Here is a 14,897-nt window from a genome sequence, read left to right on the forward strand (position 1 = left end):
GTTCTGGGTTTTTGCCAGCCACTTTTGGAGTCTCACGTGCTGAGGTATTTGTGCGAGTATCTCTGTAGATCTTAGAAAACTATTTCTTGATTTAAGGCATTGGTGTGCTGGCTGATATCTGAACAGAGGGTGGGCCAAAGATGTCAATGCCTTGGTCCTTTCAATATTGGCTGCTTCTTCCCAGCGGATGTCAGGTGGTGCAATATTGGCCAAACAGTATAATTTATCCAGTGGTGTAGGGCGTAGACATCCTGTGATAATGTGGCATATGTCATTAAGAGCCTCATCTGCTGTTGTGGCATGGTGAGATGTGTTCCACTGGGCATGCAAACCCAGCAGCAAAGTAGCAAAAGCAAGGGCAGATGTCTTCACTGTGTCTGGTTGTGATCCCCAGGTTGTGCCAGTCAGCTTTCATGTGATATTGTTTCTAGCACCCACTTTTTGCTTGATATTCAAGCAGTGCTTCTTGTAGGTCAGAGCATACTCTAGGGTAACTGCCAGGTATTTGGGTGTGCTTCAATACTCCAGTGGAATTCCTTCCCAGGTAATCCTCAGAGCTCGAGATGCTTGTCTGTTCTTAAGAACAGAAGCAACCAGAAGTGACACTCTTGAGTAACAGAGGAGTATTTGGGTGTGAGTGTCACGTGAATAAACCCGTACTTTTTATTGAATAAAGTTAAGTTCCTCCCATCAAAGAATGTTAAGGAAGAAACCTCATTCACCATCATGTCACCATTACAGCCCTGTGAAGTAGGAGTCTAGTTAAGCTAAAAAGTGGTGTCTTGCCTGAGACAAGCCAAAGAGAAGGTCCACCTCAAAAGTGCCTAAGGCATTTAGCTGCCTAAGGCAGAGAAGCAGATGGCACCATACTTCTGCCCTCTCGACCACTCCCTAGTCCATAATCCCCAAGGGTGGTCAAATGATTTTGACACCAGAGAGTCTCATGGGTTTCCTTTTCTCCCCCCGCCCCCCGGTGTGAGAGAATTGGCCACCTGAAAGGATGTTGCCCAGGTGATGTTTTGATATTTTACCATCCTTGCGGGAGGCTTCTTTCATGTCCCCACATATCCCTGGCAATAAAATACAATCACAATAATTTAAATAAGTAATCTTTCTTTTGAATTTTTCTCCTTTCTCTTTATGCCTCCTCATCATTTTAAAACTCTAATGATATATTCATCCAGATAAAAATCTCACCACAGAGTTATACTTAAAGTTAAAAAAAACACACATATCAACAGGAGTAAATTCATGAACATCACCAATTAACACTTATTATCCAAGACTGGAGAGAAGCTTTTTACATTTTTTTGAAGATGCTGGTAAATTCAGAAACCTATCTAAAAGCCAGCAAAATGTTTAGTAATTTTTTTTCTGTTTCTTGCCCTTTAATTACATCTGTGATGCTTAGGCTCAACAGCAGGCTTTGGTTTGCCTATCACTTGAGTGACTTTAATCTTTAAGCTGAAGGCCTTAACTGTAAAGGGTTTAGAAGTGAGACTTGATGAACATGTGAGGAAGACACAGAACATGTTGCTTAGAGCGGATGAAATTTATCATTTTGGAAGAAATTGCCCCAGGTTATGTTGCTTGCCCCTGACATAATGCCCTCTGGCATAGTTCAGTCCTAATATGATGTCCTGTATATCTTTCCAGTTAGCCATAATAGTTTCTGTAGTCTGACAGGCACAGTCTTGTGCAGAGTTGTGTTACTAGTTCCAAAAATAGCTGGAGAAACAGTTGGCCAATTGACAATTTGAAGAATTGCAATAAGTGACCATTTTGGAGATAACATCACTTAGTGGCGCCTTTGAAGGAAAGGAGTTACCTTAGCGACTTCTCTTCAGATGGATCTAAATACTCAGAATCAAGACTGATCACGGGGCTAATTCTGAACATGGAAAAATTACTTTTTGGACCCCAGCCCCCTCAGTTCCACAATCAATATGACCAGTTATTTTGGGATTGTTGTGCAAAAACTAACTTCTCCAAGTTGTGGATTCATTTCCAAGCTTGGATCTTCCTGTCATTCCCACTTTACATCACTAAACACCAGTTCTTTTTTTCTACCTGTGTAGTGTTTCTCTACTAGTTTCAAGGAATTTGTATCAGGCAGGAAGAGTGTATAGAATCATTGTTACAGGGACAATGAACACACACTCAGTTTTATTGTCCATCCTCCTCTGACTGCCCCTGATTGTAAGAAATCTAGGTGCTGGGCCCAGTTCCTTGCAGTTAGCTCTCCTCCCAACAAAGAGAGGAAGTGGCAATTAGTTCCTCCCCCAAGAAGCCTTTGACCTACTTCCTGTGATCTACTTTCTCTGTGCAAGTGCCTCTCCCTCCTGAGCCCACTTGCTCAAGCAAATGACCTGAAGCTATTTACACAGAAGAAAAGAACCCAAATGATCAAGCCAGCAAGCCTCCACCCAATGCACGCAAACAGCCTTCCCATCAAAAGAGACCAGAACCTTAGCTCAACAAACTCCCCAATGAACTCACCCAAATGACTATCTGGTACTGGCAAGGTTGCCCCAAGAGACACAAACCCAATTTGTGCTGTCTCTGCTTCCTCAACCAAGAGATCTAGTGGCAGTTTAGATGGCTTTAGCCCTCACCCTCAGAAATCGATACACCTTTACACTGTTTCACTCCCAGAAGTGGTACTTTTGTTAAAAAAACAAGGGACAGAGTCCTTCCATCTCGTTTTGCTCCAGCAAATCAATGAGTTACTACACAGACAGTGGATGTCCACTCAAAGGACAGTAGCTTCAACATGACTTATGACCAGAAAACTGCATATTCCTCTTGAGTAATTTTTCTTCCCAAAACTCAATCAGAACAATTACTCAGAGATTTTTTTTCTAAAATTGCTGTCTCATCATGAGAGCATTCACTGTTTGAGAGAAAAGCTGTACACAAGGTAGAGTATTGCCACCGTTTTTGCTTAACCATCCAGTTTTAACATTGCATGAATCAGAATACTTTTTAAACAGGAATACAAAAAAGCAAAGAGCCTTTTGATTAGATATAAATGTATGAAATCCAGAAAAGCTTAACTTGTTTACAAAACAGTATAACCCAAATTGCAAATGTTTGCTCCTGTTACAAAATAGAACTGACTGAGCTTTCAAAATTCGCTTCCTGTCAATTTGTTGGAATGTCAAAACACTTTGGCGTAAAAAGTTTTTTTCCCCCAAGTCAAAACAAAATGTATCTACAAGGATGTCAGTTTGCGTACCTTTCTATATATAGTTCTATGGAAAATATACATCTGTTCCTTTATTAATGAAAATGATGTCTTGCTTGTGAATATATCAGGCTCTAAAATAGGTAGGACTGGAGCAATGCTGGCTGGGGAGCTGGAGTCCAAAAACAGGACTTTTTAAATCTTTGCAACTTAAAGGGAAAAAATAATATTCAGTGACATATATATCATTTATCTGTTTAATTTGTACCCCACTCTCTCTCTCTAGAAGTCAAGAAAACCCTTAAAGCTATTTCCCTTTCTTCTTCAGTCTTTCCTAACCATGTTCCCTCCAGGCGTTTTGAATCCCCATCACCCCCTAAGTAACATTGCCATTCTTGTGCTCATTGTAGAGATGAGAGCTGTAGTTGGCTATGTTTGTTGGAAAGGATGGAAGTTGTAGGCTAGCCCATCTAAAGAGCGCTGGATGTGACATAGAGCAAACAGTGGGAGCCAGATGTAGCTCATACTCACCTTTAATGTTACTGCGCTAAACTGTATCTTGGGGGAAGAATGGAGTTTGCTCCCTCTCATGAGATCTAAAATATATGGTTAAACCAGTTTGATTCCACTGTTAACTATCATGTCCCTGGCCTGGGGTTATAGTCATGGAGTAATTGCAATACTCTGGGTCCTTCCACACAGCCATATATCGCAGAATATCAAGGCAGAAAATCTCACAATATCTGCTTTGAACTGGGTTATCTGAGTCCACACTCAGATAATGTGAGATTTCCTGCCTTGATATTCTGGGATATAGGTCTGTGTGGAAGGGCCCTCTGACAAACAAATCTATTGCATCTTGCCAGAGCTACAGCACTAGAACTCTCTAACAGTAAATTGTAAGAAAATATTACTAAATCAAAGAATTCAATTAGTTGGAGCCATGGCAATTAAAATGATAATACAGTGCTCTGGTTGTATAGTGCGAACACATTGGTCTTGTAGGAAATGAAATGGCAAAGCAAGTCATCCTTGGTTTTCTTAACCCCCCACAGCAAAATAAGTAACAAAATCTCCGATTTGATATTTGTCCAGATTAAGATGCTAATGGGAAGGTTGATTCATATGCTTTAGATGCTACTGTGTAGTTGACATTTTCTTAACTGAGAGGTACTCTCTAATTTTAAAAGAATCGTTGGATTTCCAAGTTTCAGTACAGTTGCCCCAATAGCTCCTTTTCCAACTCTTTTCCCCACCTCTCCAAAGCAAAAAAAAATCAAAATGTACTTCATGAAACTATTGTATATGAAGCACTTATTAGCCATAATTAAATGGACAATATGAATTTACTACGTCTTTAGGACTCTGGCTTGTTCTGGTTTAGAGCAAGATGATTAATGCAAATACATATTACTTGAGATAACCATTTAGCAGCTAATTTAGCCAAATTTATTACAGCAGTTAGAGGTTTTTCATTTTAGCAGACGGAGACAAGGACATGCCAAAAGCGGAGATGTGTGTGAAGGCACACTGCCCTCTAGTGTGCAAGACTTTGCAAGATTGAGAGCAAACAAAACCAAGGAAATAAACTCAAGCTGGTGTCATAATAATAGCAAATACATTGCCTAAATTTGTGCCAAACACACACAGCTTGCTTATTCCAGCAAATGATTTACAGCTTTTTGTCTTTTTGCAGAAGCAAAACCAGTTTTAGGTTAGCAAGATGCCGGCTTGAGACAGATTTCAACATCTGTCTATTTAAGCATTTCCCACTTCTGAACTGATTGCTTTCACTTGTCCTCCCTTGTCGGAACCCACTTCAGACGCCGCACAGAGCTCTTGGCTTTAATGTGCTCGATTCTGCAGCTCCCTTAGGCCACAGTTTCTCCTGCAGCTCTTTGGTGGATTTATTTTGCTCCGGTATTAAGCAAAGTCTCCGCAGACATTCCCCCTACTGACCATTGGAGATTTTGTTCATCTGAGGACTGTAAATTCTGTTTGACAAGATCAAAAGAAACAGATGTGTAAGTTCAGTAGTTGATATCGCCTGCAATGAAGAGGAATGATCAAAGAACTAGGGTACAGTATCTTCCCAAACCTTTCAAATAGCCAGAATCTCAAAGAGGTTTACCCAGGAGCTATGAATAAATCACACAGAAATTTAACTTTTTAGAAAGGGGGAAAACACACACCACAATTTAATGTTGAGTGCATTGGAAATGTCTACATAGGATCCCGTGCTCCGTGAGCCACAGAGATTTGTAAGGTTCTTCCTTGTGTACCTGAGCTTCCAAAAGCAGATTAAAATCTCACTGGAAATGATTGTAACCTCTGCTTCTCTTGCGCAGCTGTATGAAACAAAATGGGTTTATTTGTAATTGTAATGATGTATTCCATTACATGTAATGAGAAAAGGCCTTCCATATCTTTGTACATGTGGCATGCTCTCTGGATGTGGATGAATCCCCTTTACACACAGTGCTAATTGCATGCCTTACTCCTTTTGTTTCCCTCAATCCAGTGCTGAACAAGGGTCAGTGTGTAACAAAATACTACCGCTGGATGCAGAAGAATGGAGGTTATATTTGGATACAGTCTAGTGCCACTATTGCTATTAATGCCAAGAATGCAAATGAGAAGAACATCATCTGGGTCAATTACCTTCTGAGGTATATGTTTTTGTCAGTTCCGTTATTTGCATTTGTGTTGTGACTGCAAGAGTCATATTAAATGGGTGATGTACAAGAAAGAATGCGAGGGATTTAATGTCATCCTGCTCAGAATCATTGTCTGCTAATGGATAATAGGACTCTGTCCATAGACTTGCCATTTCCTGAGCATCTCTCAAATTCATGTATACTTAAGTATGACTTTATTACATAATTGATTTATAGCCGTCTCTTACTAGCATTCTTTACTTGGCTACCAAAGAATTCTGAATAGAAGCCTAGCAGAGTTCCTAGTATATTTGTAATGTTATCCTAGAAAGGTCTTTTTCATTCCTTTGTTTAGTATTGTCATTACTGTGGGATTTCTCTCAAAATGCTGCTATTACCTGTACTCGTTTTGAATTCCAGCTGAGCTTAAAAAGACCTCCTGAGCAAGTTTTTCAATCTCACTTCTACTGTCTGTAAAATTATAATATCTTTAGCTCACTTCTCATGGCAGAGTTGTGCATCACGGCTGTTTGGCTAACCCTAATGTCAAGGCTCACGTAGAGAGAGCAGGGATGGAAAGCACAAACATTCATATCCCTAATGTTTGAGCAAATAAATACATAAGGCACTTGATAATGGAGACAAAATGTGGATATCCCACTTGAACTTGGTAGATGAATGGAAGGTTGTAAAACACGAAGTGCACCCACAATTCAATCTAAAGGCAGTATAAATATCATCAGAATAGTGAAACAAGTAGGAAGCTGAGCTCACTCCGCAGAAGAACATTTCATGTATGCTCTTGTTACCCAGTATAATTGTATTTATTCTTATTAAATAATAGTCCCATTAATTTCATTGTTTTTCTATTTAATGGATACATCTATTTCACAAATATATCATATTTCTTCTGTGGTGAAACTCAAAGTGGGACATCCAGAGGTGTTGGTAGCCTTTCATCAAGGCATGAAGCAGATCCAACCTTGCTTCACCAAAATTCTTTCACATTACACAATGATAGCATTAGGGTTCCACTTTCACTGACAAGGTTCCATCTTGGGATTTGCAGTTTAGAAACAGATATTTAGAGTTCTTAGCCAGAGAGCACTAGATCAGTGGTTCTCAGCCTGTGGGTCCCCAGATGTTTTGGCCTTCAACTCCAAAAAAGTCCTAACAGCTGGTAAACTGGCTGGGATTTCTGGGAGTTGTAGGCCAAAACACCTGGAGACCCACAGATTGAGAACCACTGATCTGGTGCCTCATCAAACTACAAATCCCAAAATCCAGAGAATGCATCCATGGCTGTTTAAGTAGAATATGCAGTTGTTTCAGGTGCTCTAAGATATACTGGACTATTGGCTATAGGATTCTGAGAAATGTGGTCCAAAACATCCAGAGGGGAGACTGGTTTAAGAAGTGCAAAAGAAATGATGTTTTGGAGTATTTATATGCATTTACAGTGCTTGCTTATAGGCAAGTCTCGATAGGCTGGCAGAATATAATTTTAATATTAATAATCTCATATAGTTAACCTCATATCTTACAACTTAGTAAATGATCTATTTGCCTCTCAGGGTGTCTCCTAATGGAGGGCTCTTTGTGCTATCAATTTGAAGATGCTGTGCAGCTATTCTGACTACTTCTCCTTAATGGGTTTTCCTTTATAAAGAAAAAAGGAAGAAGGGATGGGAAAAATGGAAGGGTTAAGGCTATGAATGGAAGACTATGTAAGTTCGAGCACTGTCAAAAACAATGCACAAGGCAGGATGAGGGAATCCTAAAAGCCTCGTCTAGAAACACTCCTACAGAGAGAGAAAACACCTCTGCCACAGAGTGAGTTACACAAAAGAAGAGATGGGTTACTCATAAGGTACTGAGAAGATGTAAAGGAATGATAAACAGTGCACCCCAATAACAGGGGTGGCAAGAAATACTGTTTCTATGTTGTTCACATGGACTACAAAGCAGAGATTAATTACTAGACAGAAAGTAGAACGTGAAACTTGATTAATCACAAATATTCTGGTCTTGATATCTTAGCAGTAGCAGACATGGCGAGCAGTATAAATATTTGATGGCAGGTAGAATTACAAGCAGTCTCCATAAAACATCTGCTGTAAGGAACTGAAAAAAGATCTGTATGTTTTCATGTTTGCTTTGCTATGCTCTCTATTTGCATTTATGTTTTTGCTCTAGAGAGTTGAAAAAAGAAAAAAAGAGAAAAGTTTCACACACTGCTCCATAATGTTTGTGTTTATATTTGCCATATCTTCTTTTTCAGCAACCCAGAATACAAAGACACTCCAATGGATATTGCCCAGCTTCCTCATTTGCCAGAGAAAACCTCTGAATCCTCAGAGACCTCAGATTCTGAATCTGACTCAAAAGACAACTCAGGTAAACATAAGCATTCAATTTTATGACTGTTATTGTTGCTCTCCATCGTATAAGAGTGTTCAGTTCTCTGGCATTTATTGTTTTAAATCTTCCTTCAAATGATTATAACCAAGTTAGAATTATCAGTGGACCTTGCAGTGTTCATAGATGATATTACTACATCATAGCACTTGGGGTGTGTGGTATGTTTTTAAAGTTTAAGAAAGCACATGCTTCCTTGAGTTAAAGTAATGTACTAATTGTGTAGGTTTGCTTTTGAATGCATTTGGAGGTCTTAAAACCCTTTTCTGTATGAAATATTTCATAATAGTATAGGTTTGGTTTACAACTAGGACAAAATTTCTCAGAAAACATTTTTTTTAAAATTTTGTTTGCTTGTGCCCTCCCCCCTCCCCCCCCCCCCCCCCCGCTCCTACTTTGTCTACAGAAGAGGACATATTGCCAAATGTGTTGTGAATATCCTCTGTCAATGTTTTGCTGTGGCCATAATTCCCCTTCTCTCACACATACATGTGCATGCAATGCTCTGGAACATGACCAGGCTGGGAAAAATGTGGGGATGCAAAATAGCAGCTCATCAAAATAGCCAATGAGGATCGGTCAGTTTTCAGAACATTGATGTAACAAATTAATAAAGTGGAGTGAAAGAAAGGAGGGGAGGATGAAAAAGAAATGGACCTTATTACGTCTTTAACAAGCTTATTTTAAGTCCTGTTTAAGCAAAGAAGTGTTGTAGCAACAAGAACTGTCAAACCTCCATGTCTATGGATTCTGCATCCATGTATTCAACCATCCACGACTTGATACATTTCCATTTTTGTTCTGCTTAAGAATATTTGAAGAGAATTAAAAAAGGACACGTTTCCTCATTCATGCTCTCACTCTTTGTCTTTCCCTCCCTTCATCACATGCAATATTTGTGTCTATTCACATTTATTTCTCTGCTGTGTCAACCTTTAAAGTAGCCAGTGATACTTAGTGAAAAAGGTTGGTTTTCACAGGCAGCAGCAGTCCTGGGGAAACTGTTATCACTGTTCCCCTTGATGGAATGTGACCAAATCTTAAGGCTTCTATTTGCATTCCTACCTTAATGTATATAGCAGAAGGTTCTCCATTATCACTGCCAAGTTTGAACTGGAGCAAGAGTAATGACTGCCCAAATTTCTTTTTGCTTTTATGCTTGCTAAAACAATAGTCTGATACTGCAGAGAGAGAAAACACAAAGTTACATTGAATTTTATGATTTTGCATTATTATCATTATTGTTCTTATTATTATTCTGTAACAATATGTCACTAGCAAAGGAGCTTTGGAATGTTCTTTGAATCTCATGCTCTTCTTCTTAGTGATGTTTTTCACTTTTCTCTCTATTCAGAGGACAATGAAAATTCAAAGTCAGATGAGAAAGGAAACCAGTCAGAAAACAGTGAAGACCCTGAGTCTGATAGAAAGAAGTCTGGAAACCAGTCAGATAATGAAATGAACTGTAATGAGGATGGGAACAGCTCCAGCAACCAGGACAGCAGAGACAGTGATGATAGCTTTGAAAACTCTGACTTTGAGAATCAAAAGGCCCCTGAGGATAGTTATGGCACACTTGGCTCTATGCAGATCAAGGTGGAACGCTACGTGGAAAGTGAATCAGACTTGCGGTTACAGAATTGTGAATCGTTGAGCTCAGACAGCGCCAAGGACTCGGACAGTGCAGGAGAAGGAGATGCCCAGTCTTCCAGCAAGCATCAAAAGAGAAAGAAAAGGAGGAAAAAGCAGAAAGGAGGCAGTGTGACCCGCAGAAGGCTATCAAGCACCTCAAGCCCAAATGGACTTGACTCAGCATTGGTGGATCAGCCACAGCTGCTTTCATCGCCAAACAGTGCCTCAGTGCTCAAAATCAAAACCGAGATCTCAGAACCTATCAATTTTGATAATGATAGCAGTATTTGGAATTACCCACCCAACAGAGAAATCTCAAGGAACGAATCACCCTACAGTATGACCAAGCCCCCAAACTCAGAGCACTTCCCCTCCCCTCAAGCCAGCAGTAGTTTACATGTTTCCATTCCAGACTCTGTCCTCACCCCACCAGGGACTGAAAATACTGCCAGCCGCAAATCTCAGTTCAGCACCTCATCCAGCACCGCCTTGGCTCCTGTATCCTCTGACCCTTTGTCACCACCTCTGTCTGCATCTCCACGGGACAAGCACCCAGGAGGACCCAGCACCTCCAACTCTTTGTTGTACACTGGGGATCTGGAAGCCCTCCAGAGGTTGCAGGCAGGCAATGTGGTCCTTCCTTTGGTTCACAGGGTAACTGGAACCCTTGCTGCCACCAGCACGGCTGCTCAGAGGGTCTATACCACTGGCACTATTCGGTATGCTCCAGCTGAAGTTACTTTAGCCATGCAGGGCAATCTTCTCCCCAATACCCACGCTGTTAACTTTGTGGACGTTAACAGCCCCAGCTTTGGCCTCGATCCTAAAACACCGATGGAAATGCTCTACCACCACGTTCACCGACTCAATATGTCAGGACCATTTGGAAGTGCTGTGAGCGCGGCCAGTCTGACCCAAATGCCTGCAGGGAATGTGTTCACAACTGCCGAAGGACTCTTCTCCACTCTTCCATTTCCTGTGTACAGCAATGGCATTCATGCCGCACAGACACTGGAACGGAAGGAGGATTGAAATATGACCACATACTGTGTTCAGTGTTAAACTCTGAGGCATAGACTATATTTTAATTTTAGACCTTTAATTCTAGCACTTTGAATTTGAGCAGGTCAGCTTATTCACTCAATATGATGGTCCCATTTCATTCCCTTTCTCTTTAACTTGACTTATTCTTTAATGTAAAATATATTTTTTTATTTTTGCCTTCAGAGAGCTGAAGTACCAGTTGCCTGCCATTTTGTCTTCTTCCAAGATGTGTATTTTTTTTCTTTGCATCTTTATTAAGATGCTTTTAATATGTGTATGCCTCTGCCATAGAATACTCAGTGATGTGGTAAAGAGATTTTGAAAGTGACAACCATTGGGTTTACTTCAGAACGATCTTGATATGATCAAGATTGAAAGAAACAAGCATAAAACAATGTGCCCTGTTTGACTAAGTCAAATGAAAGGGGTTTTTTTGTTCCTAATTCCTTTAAAAATAGGGGATAGTATTTTAGAATTTTATGCAGAGTTTAATTCACTTTTTATGGTTAAAATTTTCTTACTTGCACATACAATAATTTGGATTCTTAAAAAGTTAATTTCTGGCCTGTGATTAGAATATTAAGAAGATGGACTAAATGTTAATTACAGAAATGTTAACTTAATTTCTAAAACCATGGTGCTATCATTTATTAATCTGTAATGTCTTCACACAATATGCAGCTTGTGGGCTGGGATTTTTGAAAGGAATGTCTTCTGTGCTAGTCAAATAGTCAGGTGCTGCAGTCTCCTTGGTTAGTTAAGACAAAAGCCCTCATTAACATTTGCTGCAGGACTTAATTTTTTACCTCCAAACTAACAAACATAGCCTCATATTAAATTTATATGGATCTGGAAGCCTTGTTTTTCTTCTTGTGAAAGTGCTGAAAATAGAACAAAACTCAGCTGAATTGACTTGAGGATCTTTTTAATTTTGTTTGTTTTCGATGTGTATTGTTTCTCGTTTTATTTTATTTTTCTCAGTGTGACTGAGGCTAATTTTACAACTTCCAAATAACACTTCAGAGTAAGGAAATATATATATTATATATATTTAACATGTTTTTTTATTTTTCATTTAATGTTATAGAGGGAAGGTTGTATTTTTATTTTTGCCCATTGGTTTGTCTTTTGTAATCCCCCCCTCCTCCTTCTAGTGTTGAAGCCAATATGTTTTAACAAAATGGGTTAATAAGCTTGAAAATAGATAACTGCAACTAAAAACCGCACATTAAGTAAAAACAGAAGAAAAGAAATCTCCTATTTTGTCTTTGTTGCCAGAAATCAATGTAGTGTCAAACACGCCAAATGACTGTCAAGTATAAATTCTTCTTCCACTCCATCTTTGGCAGCTGTTTGTTAAAGCATCTAATAACAGATGTGAGAACTGTAATGTGTACAATGTGTAAGTGTCCTTGGCTGTCAGTCCATTGCAGTTTCAATGTGTGTTACTATATGCAGTATATACTAAGCTAATGTAGTTGTTTTGTCCTTTGTCTTCTCTGTGCTTTATCTCTAGTCTGGAGTGGTAAAGTCCCATTCCTACAGTCCTAGTGAACCAGTGATTCTTGGGGGTTAGTGGTTTTTGTGTGGTGGCCTTCCTCTGTAACGTCACCTTATGCTGCTTCCACTGTCTGTATACCTTTTCATTTCTGCTGTTGCTTTGCTGTTGTGTAAACTCAGACCTCTCTCTCTCTCTCTCTTTCTCTCTTTCTCTCTGTCTCTCCCACTCCCATCCCTTCACCTTTTCCTCCCCTCTTTCTCTCTCTTTCTCCATTCTCAGAGATAAAAGACTCTTAACTAGCTCAAGGTTAATGGAGCCATTTTTCCCCACAGAGGAATTCTGGGTCTGCCTCGCTCTCACTGTGTGCATCACACAATGCACTAAAGAGTGATACTCAGATATATTAAACAAAGTGATGCCATATAGCCTCAGTTGTTAACATTTCCAGAGTCCCCTGTGCTCTAACTGTAAGTAGAGGGTGCATTTCTTTGGTTTTTCTCCCAAGTAGGTTAATGGAGTAATATAGAGAGAGAGCAATTTCAAGTAAGTAGAAAAAATCCTTTCAAAGGTCAACCAGCATGGTTTAAAAGGAAGCTGAGCTTATGACTGTGATATATACATACATATATATTTTTGCATATATGTACAGTGTTAATATATTTCAGCTCAGTTGTTCTCGACCATTTAGATAATACACTGTGTTAAGCCAGTCCCAGGGTCCAGCTGGTTTAGAATCTGAAGATCAGTCTGAAAAGAGTGAAATGGGACAATTCCCCCAAAGGGTGTTGGATGTCACAAATTTTGATAACGGACTTTTAAAGGGTTCAATTTGAAGGATTTCAAAATAGATTTCAAAGGCAAGAGGAGCTGATTTGGGTTAACCTTTGGAAACTCTACTCTAGCTATTGAACAATCAAAGGAGTGCACCTATCAGCTACAATTTAAAAAAGAACAGCTAGACAGCTGTTGTTGTTTTATTTTTTTTATAAATGTTTCTGTGTTGTGTCAAGATGATTTCTGGTGATTTAAACTAACAGATAATCACAGCTGCTGTCTAAATCCATAGTGTTTAAAATTACAAAATGGTAAAAAAAAAACCTTCATTACCTGTGAAGACTGTGTCTGTGTTTTTAACTATTTCTTGTACAAATATATGAAATCTTTTATGAGGAGACTGGTGCCAAGTAGCTGAATAAAGGGGGAAAGGGATTCTGTTCGTATAAATCTTAGCAGTGTTACCAACTCTACAATATATATAAAAATTAAAATGTTAAAAAATGACAGCTATGGTACATTTATTTTGTGTTAACCTAACTGAATCTAACTTCTGAGTGCCTGGCTTATTCGAAACATTTTTTTCATTGATCATTGATAATGCTGCAAATCAGAAATGTACATACTTCATTTACAACAGGGTTCTTTTTATACTTTTGTAGATTCTCATACATGTCATACATGGTTGTCTTTATGTAACTTAATTTTTTTTTCATCCTGCAGGTGCCATTTTCATAATAAACTTCTCTTGGATTTGTTACTATCTGGCATCATTTCTTTTACATATGATCATCCTGATTAATTAATGCTGGTAGTATTTGTTTGAGCAGGGTACCTTGTTTAATCATTTTCTTTTCAAAAGCTAAATGTTAAAAAAAATGAGGGCATAACTAGATTATATTTTATATCTTATGAGCTATTAAGAACCTATGTAGCTGCAGGCTAACAATGCTAATCCAAATACTACACTAAACGTGCCACCATCCTAAATTCTCAGCTACCTCAACTCATTATCATGTTGAGCATTTTATGCACATTATCAAAGCTGAATAACAGACCTGTAACAGTAACAATTATCAAGTATAAAAGGTGTGAATTTGTTTGGTTGTTGCACACCAGGAGAGGGCAGTTTGCATACATTAATCACAAAAAAGAAGTTTCTATTTTCATTTCTTATAACTGACATTCTTATAACCAAACTCTTCCGTCACTCATGCTCAGTCTAGGTGCTTGATATATCAACAACTCTCTTACTTTGGGCTGGAATACAACAAAGGCATTGATTTCATGTGTTTCCATTGGCCAGGGCTTCTGGCAAACTGAGGGCAGAAGAGTTTGCCAACACAGAGAATAAAAACTTTGACTTCACAATAAAATCACATGGATGCTATAGACTTCCTATACTACTCCATAGCTGTGTCACTTCTGGCTTTTGTGAATGCCATGGCAAGAAAATAACAGCAGTGGGTGAAGGCAACTGGCCCCTTGAGATGGCATTGCCCCCCTCCCACATGGAATGACCCTTAACTTATCTATGGATCCCATCAAAATTCATAATTTTGATCCCCAAACCTGCCCTTGACGAATACACGAGTATATATGGTACATATTTTGAGCATTGTGTTCATGTACGCACATCATCAACAATTTCTCATGGATCACGCTCAAGAAAAGTCTTGTGGAT

The 14,897-nt window shown here is 39.1% G+C and overlaps 1 protein-coding gene across 14 annotated transcripts in view; it reads left to right on the forward strand.

Annotated features, from left to right (window-relative positions):
- NPAS3 (neuronal PAS domain protein 3) overlaps nt 1–13,973 on the forward strand; it is an 803,343-nt gene extending 789,370 nt beyond the window's left edge. For all 14 annotated transcript variants that reach the window (XM_060759362.2, XM_060759371.2, XM_060759379.2 and 11 more), the window contains 3 exons: nt 5,709–5,856; nt 8,126–8,241; nt 9,617–13,973. In XM_060759362.2, coding sequence (XP_060615345.2) covers nt 5,709–5,856; nt 8,126–8,241; nt 9,617–10,926 — 1,574 coding nt within the window. In that variant the 3' untranslated portion in view covers nt 10,927–13,973. The remainder of the gene's footprint in view (nt 1–5,708; nt 5,857–8,125; nt 8,242–9,616) is intronic.
- The last annotated feature ends 924 nt before the right edge of the window (nt 13,974–14,897 follow it).

The sequence above is a fragment of the Anolis sagrei genome, chromosome 1, assembly GCF_037176765.1.
Source record: "Anolis sagrei isolate rAnoSag1 chromosome 1, rAnoSag1.mat, whole genome shotgun sequence".
Lineage (NCBI taxonomy): Eukaryota > Metazoa > Chordata > Lepidosauria > Squamata > Dactyloidae > Anolis > Anolis sagrei.